The following is an 18696-nucleotide window of genomic DNA, read 5'->3' as shown; positions in this document are numbered from 1 at the left end:
ATGTATCATTGTCATGTTGATTATAGTTCATTCTGTTATCTGTTTTGTATGGCACGCCGTTATTATATTTATTCAATTTCGAGATATCTTATTTAGTTAAATAAGATATCTTATAAACTAATTGAGATATCTAAATAACAAAATGAGATATCTTATATATTAATTGAGATATCTGATTTATTAAATAAGATATCTTATATATTAAATAAGATATCTTATTAAAATGTTTATAAAGATATCTTATTAAATATATAAGATATCTTATTTAAAATATAAGATATCTCTATTAATTTATAAGATATCTTATTAACTATATAAGATATCTTTTATATAGTTAATAATAGAGATATCTTATTTACTAAATAAGATATCTCCATAAGTTAATAAGATATCTCTATTAGTTTATAAGATATCTCTATTAATTAATAAGATATCTCTATTAGTTTATAAGATATCTCTATTAATTAATAAGATATCTCTATTAATTAATAAGATATCTTATAAAGTATGTATTTAAAAGATATCTTTATAAAGAAGTAAGATATCTTATATACTTTATAAGATATCTTCTTAATTAATAGAGATATCTTATTAACATATAGAGATATCTTATAAACTAATAGAGATATCTTATAAACTTTTAGAGATATCTTATTAACTTATAGAGATATCTTATTAACTTATAGAGATATCTTATAAACTAATAGAGATATCTTATAAACTTTTAAAGATATCTTATTAACTTATAGAGATATCTAATTTAATTGGTTACACAGATATCTTATTTAATATATAAGATATCTCCATAAGTTAATAAGATATCTCTATTAGTTAATAAGCTATCTCTATTAATTTATAAGATATCTTATAAACTAATAGAGATATCTTATAAACTTTTAAAGATATCTTATTAACTTATAGAGATATCTAATTTAATTGGTTACACATATATCTTATTTAATATATAAGATATCTCCATAAGTTAATAAGATATCTCTATTAGTTAATAAGCTATCTCTATTAATTTATAAGATATCTTATAAAGTATGTATTTAAAAGATATCTTTATAAAGAAGTAAGATATCTTATTTATTAATAGAGATATCTTATTAACTTATAGAGATATCTTATAAACTTATAGAGATATCTTATAAACTAATAGAGATATCTTATTTACTTTCAAATTAAATAAGATATCTTATAAAAATTAAAGATATCTTAATACTTAATAAGATATCTTGTTAAATAAATAAGAAATCTTCAAATTTGAATAAATATGAAAACGGCGTGCCATAGTTTTGATATCGGACTCGCATATCTTTTGAATTGAGTTTTACTGTGCGTATCCTTATAATATATTTATTTCATCATTCTACATTGGCTGGCGCTCTCATTTTTACAGAATACTGTTTGGGGTATAGATTTTCAAGTATCATTTTCATTATTTATAAGATAATAATCTTTTTTAACATGCAATCACAATCAAATTTCGGAACTGTTATAAGCTTTAATGTTTTATCCATACTATCTTAAATGTTTAGGGTTCGACCTCTGCATAAAAATCCGGTTTAATATCACTTGTCAGCCTCTTGATTTTATTAAGATAAGACTGCTGGTTTCCCGTTTGAATGGTTTTACACTAGTCATGTTGGTGACCCTTTATAGCTTGCTAACTGGTGTGAGCCAAGATACGTACTTTGACATATAATGGTTTAATATTACAAATTGTGACTTGAATGGAGAGTTGTCTCATTGGAACTCATACTACATCTTATTATATCTATGTGTTTCTGTACGATCATTCCTATATTTTCCATTCGTTGTATTTTTAGTGGCGGATAGAGTGAAACTGACACGTAAAGAAAAGTACGAGTTCTTGCTTGCAGTAAAAAATAAACCGGAAGAGGATGTTATCAAATTTATAAGAGAGCATCCTTGGGTAATATCATGCATGTTTTGGTTTGGTAAGTACCTATAATACTAAAATGACGAGGTACAATTTGTCAGCCGTCATCACGTAAAAACGACGAGTCAAAGTATTCAATATAATAACTAATATAGTAAAAAGGTGTAGATTAAAAATTACACCACTCCAGGCCCTGTTGTTTTCCACGTAATTAATATTGCCAAAAATTAAGAAGTTCTGGGTCGAGTCCGATACCGATACCAATAGTATATTCACTTGTTACCTATTAGCTTATCTGTACGTTCCGCATCTGACAAGCGCACCACCAAACGGTGTATTCAGGATTAATATGCTATATACACGGGTCATAATCACCGGGTTGACAATACTAAATAGTCAAATTGTTACCTATTGTAGTATTTTAATCAGTAAGACTATCTACCTTATCTGTACGTCATCACGTTAAAACGACGAATCAAAGAATTCAACTTTATATATAACTAATATAGTACAAAGGTGTAGATTACAAATTACACCACTCCAGGCCCTTTTGTTTTCCACTTAATTAATATTGCCAAAAATTAAGAAGTTCCGGGTCGAGTCCGATACCGATACCAATAGTATATTCACCTGTTACGTATTAGCTTATCTGTACGTTCCGCATCTGACAGGCGCACCACCAGACGGTGTATTCAGGATTAATATGCTATATACACGAGTCTTAATCACCGGGTTGACAATACTAAATAGTCAAATTGTTACCTATTGTAGTATTTTAATCAGTAAGACTCTCTACCTTATCTGTACGTTCCGCATCTGACAGGCGCACCACCAAACGGTGTATTCAGGATTAATTAATATGCTATATACACGGGTCATAATCACAGGGTTGACACTACTAAATTGTCAAATTGTTACCTATTGTAGTATTTTAATCAGTAAGACTTTTTAAGATTACAATACGAATACTAAAAATCTGGACTAAAACTAAGGCGTATAGGTACAGTTTTCAATTTGGTAGCAGCCATGACGTAAAACAGCGAATCAAATAATTCAACTTTATTTATAACTGATATAGGACAATGCTGTTGATTAAAAAATACTCCATTCCAGGACCTTTTGTTTTCCAAATAATTAATATTACCAATAATTAATAAGTTCCAGTTCGACGGGTATAAACAGAAAGATTTGAAAGCAGAGGAAACTGTGTATCTTATGATCGGTATGTCTTTATCAAATGACAATGCTAATACTAAAATAAGGCTTGCGCATAGTTATATACTTTAACATGTTTAATTCAGTCACGGACCCGCGATATCACGGGTGTGTTCTAGTATATAAAATGAAGCCGTAATAGTGCCATTAGTTTTTATTTAAAAAGGATTATTACTTAAGTTGTGTTTTACTGTTTACCTCTTCAAAACAAATATCATGTTTATCGTTTCCAACGCCAAAAGCAAATCATTTTGTGCTTTCTTAGTACACAAATTTAAAATTAATACCATACAAATCCCTCCTCTACACAATTTTTGCATTGTTTCTACTACAAATTTCAGAAGCGTATTTTCATGAAGTCATTTTGTTTTAATTTTTAACATTTTCCGACACCGCTTTGTCAAGAAAGACGGGTTGTATTGCTGAAGTCCGCCCGTTCGTTTGTCTTTTTGTCCCACGTTTGCACGTTTGTGTTCACAACTTCTCCTTGATATATAAACGCTTGACAAAAGTGTATGAAACATTCACAAATGTATGTGTCCATCTTCTATTTGATTTCTTCATTTTAACAATTTTCCAGGTCATATTTGGAATGCGTATGCTATATGTTTAAAGCACATAGATGTGCACTTGAAACTCTTTATTAAACCCTTATAATAATATTGCGAATTTTTAAGGTAAAACGACATTGTGCACCTTCATTTTTTATAAGAATATTTTCTGAGGTTACTGCACAAAGTCCGTTATTTGTATGATGACGGTACCCGGTGTCCATTTGGTATCGGTTATTCTTACCCCCCTTTATAATGACAATTTATCGGAATTTTCTAACAATCTTAATCATATAAATGCTATTGAAAACCTCATATTTTTTTTTAATTTTAGAATCAATTCTGGGGTTTCACTGAGCAAATCAAAGATTATAAAATGAGAGGAGCTTGGCTTATTTATTTTATGCCTTTCTATGTTGTTACACCATGATTTCAGATAAGTTGATGGTTGGTACCTATTTAAACATTTAAACCCGCTGCATTTGTTTGCACCTGTCCCGAGTCATGATGCGGATGTTTATAGTAGTTGTCGTTTGTTCATTAGTGCTTCTCATTTTTCGTTTCCTTTATTAATTAGACCGTTGGTTTTTCCTGTTTGAATGGTTTGACATTTGTTAATTTTGGTGCCCTTAATAGCTTGCTTGGTATTCGGTGTGGGCAAAGCTCCGTGTTAAAAGACCGTAGTCTGACCTTTAATGGTTCATTTTAATAATTGTGACTTGTATTGAGAGTTGTCACATTGGCACTCATGCCACATCTTCTTATATCTGTATTAATTTAAAAACTTAAATAATATTACCCGTCCTGAACAACTCTTCTTAATTACATAGTGTGATACTGACATTATACGGTATATATTGGGTCAGCAAATTCCATATGGACCCATATATATTCCGTGTTACGTCACATGCACACTATGTAATTAATCTTACCGACTATCTGAACATGTGGTCTTTAGAATAGTGACCTTTCATAGAGAGCAAGTATTCAGTTAGCATTAGGAAAATACGTGATCCTATTTGTCGTAATAAATCAAATGCCAACAACTTGTTAGCTTTAAATCTGTTTTATGAACTTATGTTAATCTTTCATCATCAATTTTCTCGTCTATTGAAACCTTTAATTTTTTTTCTCAGTCCTTTTTTATTTTATAGACTTCTGTCAAACTATCATTAGTTACATCATTTAATTTACTTGTAAATTTTTACTAATATCAATAGTATAACAGTTCCATAAATATCATGTTTTTCACTTAAATGTATTGTAAAAACGTATGTATGCACTGTAGTTTGAACACCAAATGATCAATAAACATTAAAAAAAACAAAAACAAAACTATCATTTCACATGTTTCAGTAGTAGGTATGGACTTTCATACAAAAAGCTCAATCTATAGAAATGAAGAATAAAATTATAGTTCGAAATACTGGCACAATAGATATGCAAGTGGTTATATCACTGCTTTCGTGTTTTTCAGAGACCGACACTTGTACTATAGAGAATGGAACCAAAACTTTGCATGATAGGAGGAACTGCTCCTGTTCAGAAGATTTGGAAATATGTAAAAAAGAAGGTATAGATGAAGATGAAATGATAAACAGATTAGAAATAAGCATTGCATATGGCATGTGTCCACACTTGATATTTGCCAAATATGGACTTAGTGTTTCATGTAAGCAAGAAATCACATCAACCGAAATTTTTAAAGTTTGGGATACCAGTGATATAACGAATAATGTAAGACATATATCTAGACCTAGTGCTGGTGTATATTTAATCCATTTACTAATACTGTATTGCAAATTTGAAATACTTAAAGCAGTTTTACCTCTTTACACTACCATGAAAGTGAAAATTGAGGACATGATTTCAGTAAAGCATCATATTTCTCCCGTGTTGTTTGCAGTTGCGCACTATAGGATTTCTATGGCAAAGATGATTGCACAAAACTTTCCACATTTTCCAGAAGACTTAACGTTCCGTGAACCATGTTGGGTAAGTTTTGATTGCTTACGACATGGCGAACTCTACGTGGCACTAATGACGAATCAATTCAATGGATTTACAACGCTTTTACCATTTCATAATAACTTGTGCCATGATAAGTTACTGATGACATGGGAGCTTTGGGCCAAGAAACTTGGAAAATGCATTGAAGAAAAAAGGAAAGTAGAAGCAGAGCTTCTTCTGTCGCCTAAAAAGATACCAATTTGGGGATATAACTATCTCTTTCATTACGCCTACGAAACAGGTAAGACACGAATACCTTTAAAAGTATAACAGTATAATAGTTTATCAGTATAAAAGAATAATATTATATCAGTATGACAGTATAATAGTATATCAGTACATCAGTATAATAGTATATCAGTATAACAGTATAATAGTATATCAGTATAACGGTATAATAGTATATCAGTATAACAGTCTATTAGTATATCAGTATAACAGTATAATAGTATATCAGTATAACAGTCTATTAGTATATCAGTATAACAGTATAATAGTATATCAGTATAACGGTATATTAGTATATCAGTATAACAGTATAATAGTATATCAGTGTAAAAAGAAAACGTATAACGGTATAACAGTATATCAGTTTAACAGTATATTAGTATAAAAGAGGGACGAAAGATACCAGAGGGACAGTCAAACTAATAAATCGAAAATAAACTGACAACGCCTGGCTAAAAATGAAAGAAGACAAACAGACTAACAAAAGAACATAAGCACAATATAGAAAACTAAAGAATAAGCAACACGAACCCCACCAAAATCTAGGGTCTGATAGCAGGTGCTCCGGAAGGGTAAGCATATCCTTCTCCACATGTGGCACCTGTCGTACGCGTGTTGCTTATGTTATAACAAATCCGGTCAATAGTCTAATTCGGTAGGTCACATTCATGAAAGGTAAAGGGATTGTAGTTATGACGTAAGAAACATATCTGATATCATTTGTTAAACGGTTATTCCATAACGGTCAACCAACCCGTGATGGCGTCCGTAAAATTTACGAAGGGATTATTTCACGGGAATATCGTATCAATTTGGAGATATATACTCCGTATGCAGGTGCTGCTGGAATGTTGCTACTTAGAAATGGAAAGTTCATAATTGGGAAACTGAAATCATCTCTTTTGTCGTATAGTTATGTTTTCAACCTATCCTCTTTGTCAATTTCTAGACATTTCAAATTTTGATACATGTATCTAAATATTTCAGGTTGTTATTCAATTTACCATAAAGTTTTGAGGGACACAAAGTTTTATCGACAGTTCCTGAAAAGAAAACAAGATGTACATATGACAAGAACATTAGATGAACTGATGGTCAAGGCTGTGTTTTCAGGAGATCCTAATGTTGTCCAGCTTTTTGTAAATCGTGGATTTAATGTCAATGCAACTTTTCTTAGAATTACAGTCCTAAAATGGGCTGAATATTTGGCGTATGACGATGTTTGCAAAGTTTTGGAATCGAGTAAATCCTTTCGTAAAAATGATAATGGTGATCCCATTTTGGTTTGCCTCATCAATCATGGTGTATTTAGACGTATGTCATATCGTTCCCCTGCCATTGACCCGTTACCAATCATTCACCAGGCATGTGAAAGTGGTAGGTGCTCTTATTTGCCGTTTGATGCGTTTCAGAATGCTTTCAGGTACGAATACATGCAGTATGATATTATAAAATATTTTTTATTACGAGGGTGTGATGCTTCATATTTTATGGAAAAACTCGACCATAACGACAGACGTGTACCTATATTCTTCCATTTATTAATAAGCTCAAACGCAAAATTAAAGTTCGATGCAATACTAAAGTTTTATACAAAGGGAATATATCGACATATTATAAAAACTGTTGCAGAACCCAATGTTCTTGATATGATTTATGATGTTACAAGCAATCACCTTAATGCAAACAAAGAGGAACTCCTTACAAACAATTTATTAAGAACAAGTATTGGAAAGTCCGAAGAAGACTTGGCAAAGTATGTTGATTGGATTGGTAAACCGCAGTCACTTAAAAACATATGTCGTCGTTTCTTCAGGTCAACATATAGAGTAGCAAAATATGTCGTATTTTTGAAATCAATTAAAACTGTCGTTCCAGCATCTATACATAACTATTTATCAATGCAAGATTTTCTAGAGTTTTTACTGCCTGATTCTGAACTAAAAGAGATAGAAGAAAAGACTAAGAATGCAGAGAAATACGTATTAAAATGCTCTCCTGATCAGTATGAGTTACACTTGCATGATTCGAATTGAAAAAAACATAAAGAATGCAGAAAGAAACGTATTAAAATGCTCTCCTGATCAGTATGAGTTAAACTTGCATGATTCGAATAGAAAAAACAGAAAGAATGAAGAAAGAAACGTATTTAAATGCTCTCCTGATCGGTATATGTTAAACATGCATGATTCGAATTTAAAAACCTAAAGAATGAGGAGAAATATGTATCTAAATGCTCTCCTTATCAGTATGAACTAAACTTGTGTAAAATAATGGCCTTGGCCTTTAACTGTGAATATATCTGTTTCAATGTATACAATTATCTTATTTTTAAATTGGCAATTCTATTGAGTTTAAAGAATTATAGAAAGAGTCCTTGTGACTTAATATTAATTACAACTTTGTTCAGGAGACTTCGTAAGAGCATAATGTTACAATCATTTCTTGTTACAAAGGTATGTTATTAGATAAAGGGATATTTGCATCCGAATTTCTTTTTTATTCCGTCTTGTGATCCATATTTTGCACATGCAAGCTGACTCTCACAAATATCTGTTATTACTGTTGGCTGACATTCAAGTAAGAAGTTTAGATAGCTAGAAATCAAATTTAATCCACCATGAGAAAATGCCTGAACCAAGTAAGGAATATGATAATTATTATCAATTCGTTTGATGTGTTTGAGCTTTTGATTTTGCCATTTCATTATAGTACTTTCCTTCTAGGATTTTCTTCGGAGTTCAGTATTTTTGTGTTTTCACTTTTTTTGGAACTGCATCTTATACAAGTCTTATATCAGTTTGAAGGAGTGGCAAATTAATTTTGTCCAATGTTAGATTATGAGAATTATATGAAAATCACCCTAGTAACAGGACAAATACAACACAACAGAGTACAAACCTTCAACCACCGATTCATACGAACAAATATTTGAACAAACCATAGCCCGTTTAGCCTGAAAAGGTGCAGGTACAATATGAAAATGATGAAGTTGTGTCTAATCAAGTTTTACGCGTGCACAAACGCTCTGACATGAAAAGTACTAAAAACATCGATTTAGAAAACTCAAGGCCTAATTCATAAGAAAACAATTTACGAAAAAGAGTACTTTACAAAGAGTATATTCTGACACAGAAAAATGTCGACAGAGAACTGAACATTTTAAATTGGACTCCATAAAAAAATCAGAGAATATTCTGAAAATTAAGTTATTCAGAAAAAGAAAAAAGCCTATCATGCAGTTCTTGAAATAAAATTACAAAAATAGATGCAACTATTAATATCCAAAATCTCATTGATTATTAATACAATGTTTTTAAACATTCTATTAAACATTCCTTTAACTATTTTCAAAATATTTGATATTGAATTATATATTTAATAATATCACCTCTAAAACTAAAATGTGATGCTATTTATTTTTTAACACTAAAATACATTGGTTTATCAGGGTCTTTGTGTCATCATGTGTTACTTACTTTCATACTTACTGGTCAGGAACTTGTTGTTTGGTGGTTGCAATTTGTTGATGTCGTTCATACGTGTTCCTCATTTCTTTTCTTTTTAAATATTCTTTTCTATTCTACCATTAAGTAACCGCCATCAACAGATTGAAGATTATGTCACAGGAGGAAACTTACAACAAGACATAGATTGCAAAATGTACAATTTAAAAAAAAATACGAAATAGTTTAAAAAATAACATGTTTTGTATAATTTTGTAAGATGTTTTGAGTTAATACTGATGCTTTGAAATTAAAGATTTGAAAGAGTCTACTAAAGTGCAATTTACAATGTTATCCGGTAGTTTGTTCCAGTCGGTAACAGTTCTTCAAATCAAATAATAATTTATAAATATAAAAACTTGATAGAAATTTGTGTTCAAATCATTTTGTTATCACAAATTGCGGAACGGTATACAAAGAAAATTTACTTATCCAATAAAAAAAAATGGAAACAATTTGAGCAAATATCTTTTTTTAATTTTATCAACTTTTGACCAGTTCAAACCAGCTCGATTGGTAAAGTGTACAAATTTTCAAATTACTCTAAAGAATTTCCCCCCTTTTTTAATTGGATACAATCACTTTTTTAAATCTTTTTAATATTTTGTACTACCACGAAAACATGAATGCATTTGTATGAGTTAATTATGTTTATTAACTGCTAAAATAAGTAAACTTTCTAAATTTGAAGATCTATCAAATGAATGTATATTTATACATGTAATATTAGAAATATAATTAAGAGACTACTTTATCTCAAGAATAAATCACCAAATATGCATAAATTCCAGAGTTTACTTATTGCCTAAATTATGTTCGGCAATAGGATGAATAATCATCATCAGATTTCAGGAAGTAAGCTTAATGCCTGAAAATTTCAGGCAATAACTTAATGCCTAGGCGTTAGCTTATTGCCTAGGATTTAAGCTTAATGCCTAATTTCACTTATTGCTGCTAACATATATATATATTTGGAACTTTAAAATATACTATTTCCACTTAAAATCTTGGCGATTTTAAAAGGCTTCATACAATGACGAGATGTTTGCATTTAATATGCCGGTTACAACCTATATAAATTAGCATATATGCTTGTATGAGAAAAAACAATTGACAAGGATAATGGTATTAATTTATTCCGACAAAACATTCATCCTGATTTCTCTAACGAAATGAAAAAAGACGCCAAACTGACGTAAAAGATAATGATAAATTATTAACAACCTTCATGATATTAGTTGCTATCATTCAGATTTATCATGATTGAAATACGACTGTGAATCACTTTTTTTGCATTTTGAATAAAATTAAAGTTAAACTGATGTCGTCTTCTATCACTCCGGGCCGAGTTGTCCAGCATTTCTTTTAATATTATATGTATATAACGCATGATGAAACACAGTCACATAGACCCTGATAAACCAATGTATTTTAAACGTTTAAAATAATAGTAGACTTATAGACCCTCATTACAGCTTATTGATCAACAGAAATACACAATACACTTTATCATAATTAAACGTTGAAGAAGATGTGAAATTCAATAATTATTTGTAAAGGAAAATGTAGCCGTTAATCATATTCATTGCATTCCTTAAAATATCTAAATACCTTTTCTCAGTGTTTGTTATGATTATGGGGGTAATTGAAGCGAGGTGATGGGCAATTGTGGTAGTACATGTAACCTCGCATGTAACCAACAGGATCGATATGCAAACAGCGAGGGTAAACAGTTGAACTGGTGTAAGTACAAAATAGTTTGTTATTTAACGTATGTCGTTTTTGTTTATGTACAACATATCTATTTTTGTACATTCACAGTGTATATTGGGGTCTGAATGGGTCCTACATATCTGTTTTTATTACAATCAAATTCGTTTTCCTCTGTCGTTTAAGTAGTGCTGATTATGTAAAATTCATCACAAAAATATTTAAATACAAATACAAATCAAAATTTATATATAATCGTATGGTTTCTTAACTGTGTATATTGTATATGTCTGAAATCAGCATTATACTATTTAATTCTTATATGGTTTACTGTTATTTCATAGATGTACAAAGAGATTTAAGAATATAAACCCAGATGTACATAGAGAATAATACATGGCAAAATCCGTATCATATGTCGTATCATCCCGAGACATCAATATCAGCCCAAGGGCCTTTAGGCCCGAGGGATGATATTGGTCGAGGGTGATACGGCATGTGATACGGATTTTGCCATGTATTATACGCTTTATCATATATTTCAACAGAAAAGTATTATATTATATGAACTGTTTTCTGATCCATAGCACTGGGTTACCTTCAGTTCTACTTTTGTCTTGTTTCAAAGGCCTTAAAAGAACTGCTCAATTACTTATCCGAAGCACCTGGGTTACCTTACAATTTGCATGCTGTTGTTTTAAAAATATTTTGTTTATTAATGTATTAATTTGTGTGTTTTGTATTTTTCATAGTTGCATTCAGTGTGCCAAAAAATATGAAAACTTGACGTTCGTGACGTCACATACAATGTGAAAACTAGACGTTCGTGACGTCACATACCAAACAATGACGTCATTCAAAAAATTTACCTATTTTGAGGAAAAATTTTCTTAAAAGCAAAAAAAAAACCAAAACTGACTATGTTAAAAAAAAAAGAAAAAAAAAGTAGGGGTGTGATAAAGGGTAGGGATGTGATAAAGGGTATGCGATAAAGGGTAGGGGTGTGATAAAGGGTATGCGATAAAGGGTGCGCATCAAAGTTGCGCGATATGGATTAAACAGCAGGCTATTTATCACATATGCAAAACTACTGTATTTACTACTAAACATATGATAAAAATGTATATACCTTAATAAACACATCTATGGTATGACTGTATACTTTTGCAATCCATAATTTTCTATTCTTTATTGGTTTGATCTTCTTTCTATATTCAATCATATTTATTCTTCTATAAAACACAGCTCGAAATCATTGTATACATGAACCGCATACTGTTTGAAATTTATAACACTTTAATCATACATAATATATATAATTGTTTACCCTTTTTTACCTGTTTAGATATATGTTGATTGAATATACGTTGTCTATATCACATCGCATCTTCTGCTGTAATATTCTATACAAATGACAAAAATGTCGTCATTCACCTCAAAAGCTAACAAAACCTTAACATATATTTATATAAAAGGGATATAGTTACAACATAGTCGCAATATTGTTGTCATGTCATTAAAGAGTTCATGCTTTAAAATTAATTGATTCGCTCATAAAGTCTTTTCATCAGAAACAAACACATTATTCTCAATCCATTAGTTGGGATGATACGGGTTATGTTTTTCTAATATTTTTTTTTTATCATGGTATGATATTAAAATCCTAACATGAGGGAGTGTCCTTGATTTTCATATGGTGAAGAAATAATCTTTCAATCAGTTCGATTGAGGTCTAGAGCTTTCATGTAAGTATCAGCTAGAAGCCCTCTGTTAATTTATGTATCATTGTCATTTTGCTTATAAATAGTTATTCAGTTACATATTCTGACATTGGACTAGGACTTTTTTAATTGAGTTTTACTGTGCGCATTGCTTTGCATTTGCTTATTCTTTTTTAGCTGAAACTATCAGGGTGGTTCAATTTTTTTCATTTTTGCGCCTTGCCAAGGAATACTGCATTTGCTGAAAGTAAGTTCAAAAGTAATTTCAACTCATTAATAAACAAGGTTATCATCAACCAAAAGTTTGTCTTAACACTAAACGTCATGCTGACTATGTGGTATGGGCTTTGCTAATTGTTGAAAGCTGAACGGTGACCTATAGTTGTTAATTTTTGTGTCATTTTGGTCTCTTGTGATGAATTGTCTCATTGGTAATCAAAACCAAATATAAGGCGGTTTGATTCAGAACTTGTGCCTTGCACCTTAACAGATCCCTCAAATTGTTGTGGCAATGTTCATAGTTCTTAAATGTATGTAGAGACAGAGGAACTTAATCTGCAAGAGGCATAAAATTCAAGGATCGCCTTTCCTATTTGGCGATTTATCTACATCCTTATGGCATTCTCACACACACCCCTGCTTTAATATAGTTCAAATTCCGACGGGAGAAAACGTTGATCATATTTGCATTACACTCAATCATGTTGGTTGAATATAAAAGTACTGTTAATGATATTTGTTTGTATTTGAAAGGATTATAATTTAAGTTATGTTCTAATGTTAACTCCTTTAAAACATTTTTTTCGTTCAATACGACAAAAATAAATCTTTTTGTGATTTCATGGTTCATAAAGTCTGAATTAAAAACCACAGCCCCAGCTTGGTTGTTTGTCTGTCCGGCAATCAGTTTTTACACACTTGTTATTTTCACGCTTGTAAATATTAATTTGATATTTTGTGTATTTTTTTATCATGAAAAGTTTCAGATAAAGTTCAAATTTTGTTCTGGTCTGATGATATGTACAGATATATGGTCGTTCGACTTAGAAATTTCACTCAAATAATCAGTTACACACTTTTTTTTTCTTCATTCTTGTAATTTTGCCATGGCAAGTAACAGATAAACTGTGATTTTTGTTCCGGTATGATGGTTTTGTGCATAGAAATGGTCCTTGGACTTAAATATTCAGTTTTCACGTTTCTTTCGTCATGCTTGAAAATATAGACATGATATTTCAATTAAGCCGTTTTCAATCAAAGCCGTTTTTTTAATCCGATTCAAATCGGCTTTGTATCTTTCACATAGTAAAACACATGGCGTCTGATGATGCGATCGATCAGAAATCACACAGTGACCATACAGTTGACGTGCATTATCCGTTACAAAAAACGTTGCATTTGATAGTCAAAATATTATAAAACAAATTCAAATTCAGTTCGCATTCGCAAAGATCTGGATGCAATATGGGCTCAATCAAAACAAAGAAAAATAGTATTGGCAAATTTCTTCGGGTCATGCCCGTTCCACAGGACACCGTCCAGAAGACATGGAACATTGTTACAATTTTGGTTCGATATAGCTTAATCTGTCACAACATAATCATAATTCTAATCCGACTAGACAGAATTGGCAAAGTATCGCTAAATGTCGACTGACGCACCTAACTGTCGGGATTATTAGCCGACCCCTCCGTACCATTCTCTATGCGTTATTATGTGTTACGAACGTATACGAATACATTCAGACAATGGAAGACATTACAGATCATTGAATATACCAATTTGACTTTTAACCTATCGTGTCTTAGTTCTGTATGAACTCAAACGGAAGCCATAATCAGCACTGTGTGAACGCTGCATTATCAAGTCATAGATTATTCAAAGGGAAGGGGCAAGACTAATTTTTTACAGACATCTCAATACACAAAAAAAACCTATACTTCAGTATATTGCGTTCATTATCACTGAACTAGTATATTATATATTTGTTTAGGGGCAAGCTGAAGGACGTCTCCGGGTGCGGGAATTTCTCGCTACATTGAAGACCTATTGGTGGCCTTCTGCTGTTGTCTGTTCTATGGTCGGGTTGTTGTCACTTTGACACATTCCCCATTTCCATTCTCAATAGTATTCCTTCACTTCATGACCTGTTTTTTTCAGAGACCTACACTTGTATCAAAGAGAAAGGAACTTCAACTGAGCATGTTGTGAATTGCTCCTGTTCACAAGATTTAGAAATATGTACAAGAGGAGGAATAGATGAAGATGAAATGATGACATTCGTTGAAGTTTTGCCTCTTTATACTACATTGAAGATGAAAATTTGGGACACGGTTTCAGTAAAGCATCACATTTCTCCTGTGCTGTTTGCAGTTGCCCACTTTAGGATTTCTATGGCAAAGACGATTGCACAATATTTTCCACCACCCAAATGGCACTGTGATCAATGTTGAGTCGATATCAACGACTTACGACATGGCGCACTCCACAAAGCACTAACGACGAATCAATTCAATGAATTTACAATGCTTTTACCATTACATCCCAAACTTGTGTGTTGGAGACATTGTTTAGAAGCGACATGGAGATTACGGGCCAATAAACTTGGGAAATTCGTTGAAGAAAAAAGAAAAGAGGAAGCAGAGCTTCTTCTGTCGCCTAAAAGGGTACCAATTGAATGATATAATTATCTCGTTCAGTATGCCTACCAAACAGGTAAGACATTTATACTTTAATATAACAGTCACACCTAGTACAACAGTATAGCAGTATAACAGTCAAACATTGTTACACATAGAATAACATTTGTTGATCAAATACACATATTTTACACATAATATATTGGGTTTTTTTGTCTTAATAATTTTATAACTTTTTTTAGTGCATCATCTGTAGGGGATTTTTGTATTTTAAACCGATGAAGTATTCCTTTACAATTTTGCTCAAACATAAAATGTCAAATGCCTGGTGCCTGGTGCCACACATAAGTAGCTGCTCAACCTTCCGGAATACCTGAGATCAACCAAACTTTTTGTTGGGAATCGTGGTGCTTAGTCTTTAACTTTCTAATTATTATTAAGTGTTGGTCTTGTAATTTTTAGCCATGAACATAATGAAGTTGAACGTTGTCAATTTATTTTCGAATTATGAGGGAAAATGTTCCTTTTTATCTTTTGTCTCCCTGTAACTGCCTTGCACTTGTTAGTTGCCGCTGTTGTTAGTATACATCAAATTGCCAGTGCTTTGATTTATATGAACTTGGGTTTTTTTTAATTATCTTACTTTTCTTATACTAATATAAATCAATCTTTCCTGCAAGAAATGGGTCTTTTTATTTGAAGTTGACTTGAAATGACATTTCTGTTTTTTGCACTCTTTGAATTTTCTAAAAAAACTGTTCTTCCTCTTTGAAGTAAGGAACCGAATTTGTACTCGAATATGTACCGTCGCGCAAAACTTAACGCAGTGTCCTCTCAAAGTTGTTTATATTTTGCTCTTCAGCTAATCAGTTTTGATTCAAAACACGTGGAATATGCGTACTTAAACTGGGTTTTATATATTTATAATACTTTGTGTAATTATTATGAGTTTACCTAGTACACATTACCACGTTGCAGTATTGCATCTCCATTTTGACTGATATAGTACCCTTTATATAGACCAGTTGAAGTCCACCTCCGGATTTGGGATTTTCGTGTTGGTGTTGAAGACCCATTGTTACCTTTTGATGTATTTGTTTACTCTTTAGTTCAGTTGTTGTCTTTTTGACACATTCCCCATTTCTATTCTCAATTTCATTGCTTGGAACCAAGCCTTTTAAATACCAAAACAAAGCATATCTTTAATACCAAACCAGAGCATATCTTTAATACAAAAATGCAGGTTTGTCTTAGTTAGTCTTGATTAGACTATGTTGAAAGATTTGCCATTATAACCATTAATGTGTAATATAATAATATAAGAAATATTTGAAATATGTCAGTAAAATATAGGAATTAACACATACATTTTTTAACAGATGAAATTTAATATAGCGATGCTATAACCTTGATAATGCACAGTTTGGTTGTGCATTAACAATTAATTGACAGGTCACGTGTAAACCAGGACATGCATTTCGAAATAATCCTTGGTAGTTGTATGTGCAATATAGCATTGGCGTAGCCCTCCATTATGTTCTATGTATAATCTCGTACCAAAAGGCGTGCTTCATCTGATGGCACCAAAAATATGTCCTAGTTCAGTGAAAATAGTTGTAATACTCAACTCCAAAATATGTAAATCAACTGAAATCAAAATGCATTCTAGATTAACAAAGGACAATGTTCCTGACCTCGCACAGGTGCAAACATGCGCCTGGGTTAAACATGTTTTGTGAGATCTCAACCCTCACCATCTAAAAATGAATAACTAACAACACGAAATGAAAATCATCTCTTTTATCAACAATTTTGGTATTAAGCTTCCCGTTAATGATATATACATCCAGATCAGGGATTACACAATACATGTATATTTTTCAGGTTGTTACCTAACTTATTATACAGTATTAAAGGATAGAACGTTTTATCGACGATTCCAGAACAGAAAAATATCTCCAAATGTATTAAATGAAATGATGATTAAGGCTGTGTTTACAGGAGATCCTAGTGTTGTTCAGCATTTTGTGGATTGTGGATTTGATGTAAATGCAACATTTTATGGAATCACAGTACTGACATTGGCTAACTTTTTGGCGTATGACGATGTTTGCAAAGTTCTGGAATCGAGAAAAGCGTTTCGAAAAAAGTATCATGGTGATAATTTTTTGATTAACCTCATAAGAAGTGGTTTATCTAGATATCAAATAATAGGCATGTTCCGTGAGCTTATTGACCCGTTACCACTTGTTCATCGGGCGTTTGAAAGTGGCAATTGCTCTTCCTGGTCATTTGGTGCACTTCAATATGCTTTCAACACAAAACAGTATGATATTGTAAAATATCTTTTATTACGAGGGTGTGATGCTACATGTATTGTGGAAAACATCAAACCTAAAGACATACCTGTATTATTCTATTTATTAATAAGCTCAAACTCAAAATTAAAGTTAGATGCAATACTAAAGTTGTATACAGAGGGAATATATCGACATATTATAACTACTGTTGCAGAATCCAATGTTCTTGATGTGATTTATGATGTTGCAGGCAATCACCTTAATGCAAACAAAGAGGAATTCCTAACAAACAATTTATTAAGAACATATGTTGGGAAGACTTGGCAAAACTTGTTGATTGGATCGGTAAACCACACTCACTTATGAACATATGTCGACGTTTCTACAGGTCAACATATAGAGGTGCGAAATATATCTTGTTTTTAAAATCAATTAAACCTTTGGTTCCAGCGCTTATACATAACTATTTATCAATGCAAGATTTTCTACAGTTGTTACTGTCTGATTCTAAACTAAGAGAGATAGAAGAAAAGACAAAAAATGCAGAGAAATACGTATTTAAATGCTCTCCTGATAAGTATGAACTAAAATTGGGTGATTCGAGTTTTATTGAAATGTTAGACTGATATAAATTAAGTTATTTGTGAATAAAGAGTATTTAGGATAAAAGAATATTTAATCATTATATTTTAAGAATGCAATCCAACAGCGCTAAAGGCGCTGAACTTTCTACTTTGACTCAGAGGTCTTCAGTATGTCAGACTTACATGTCTATTGGGGTCATTAGGTTTTTTGTGCATTGAACTCTATAAAGAGGTACTTCAAAAGGCACAAAAAGAGAGGAATTTACCATTTAAAAGCTAGTTCGTTTTTTCTTATCTTCAAATTATTATAAATTGATAACAGTTAG

General features: G+C 31.5%; 1 protein-coding gene and 1 long non-coding RNA gene across 4 annotated transcripts in view; both read left to right on the top strand.

Moving 5' to 3' along the window:
- The window catches only part of LOC139485653 (uncharacterized), a 48162-nt gene extending 39764 nt beyond the window's left edge, over positions 1-8398 (top strand). For all 3 annotated transcript variants that reach the window (XM_071270277.1, XM_071270276.1, XM_071270278.1), the window contains exons 2-4: positions 1833-1964; positions 5150-5923; positions 6898-8398. In XM_071270277.1, coding sequence (XP_071126378.1) covers positions 1952-1964; positions 5150-5923; positions 6898-7946 — 1836 coding nt within the window. In that variant the 5' untranslated portion in view covers positions 1833-1951 and the 3' untranslated portion in view covers positions 7947-8398. The remainder of the gene's footprint in view (positions 1-1832; positions 1965-5149; positions 5924-6897) is intronic.
- A 1831-nt stretch (positions 8399-10229) lies between these two features.
- Positions 10230-18100, top strand: LOC139485652 (uncharacterized). Its single transcript, XR_011655362.1, has 3 exons — positions 10230-11159; positions 15008-15562; positions 17371-18100. It is a non-coding gene; the product is annotated as an uncharacterized lncRNA (long non-coding RNA).
- Positions 18101-18696: the final 596 nt, after the last annotated feature.

Source organism: Mytilus edulis, chromosome 8 (genome assembly GCF_963676685.1).
Source record: "Mytilus edulis chromosome 8, xbMytEdul2.2, whole genome shotgun sequence".
NCBI classification, from domain to species: domain Eukaryota; kingdom Metazoa; phylum Mollusca; class Bivalvia; order Mytilida; family Mytilidae; genus Mytilus; species Mytilus edulis.
The sequence above is the reverse complement of the archived record's forward strand: the minus strand, read 5'-3'. Positions and strand labels throughout refer to the sequence as shown.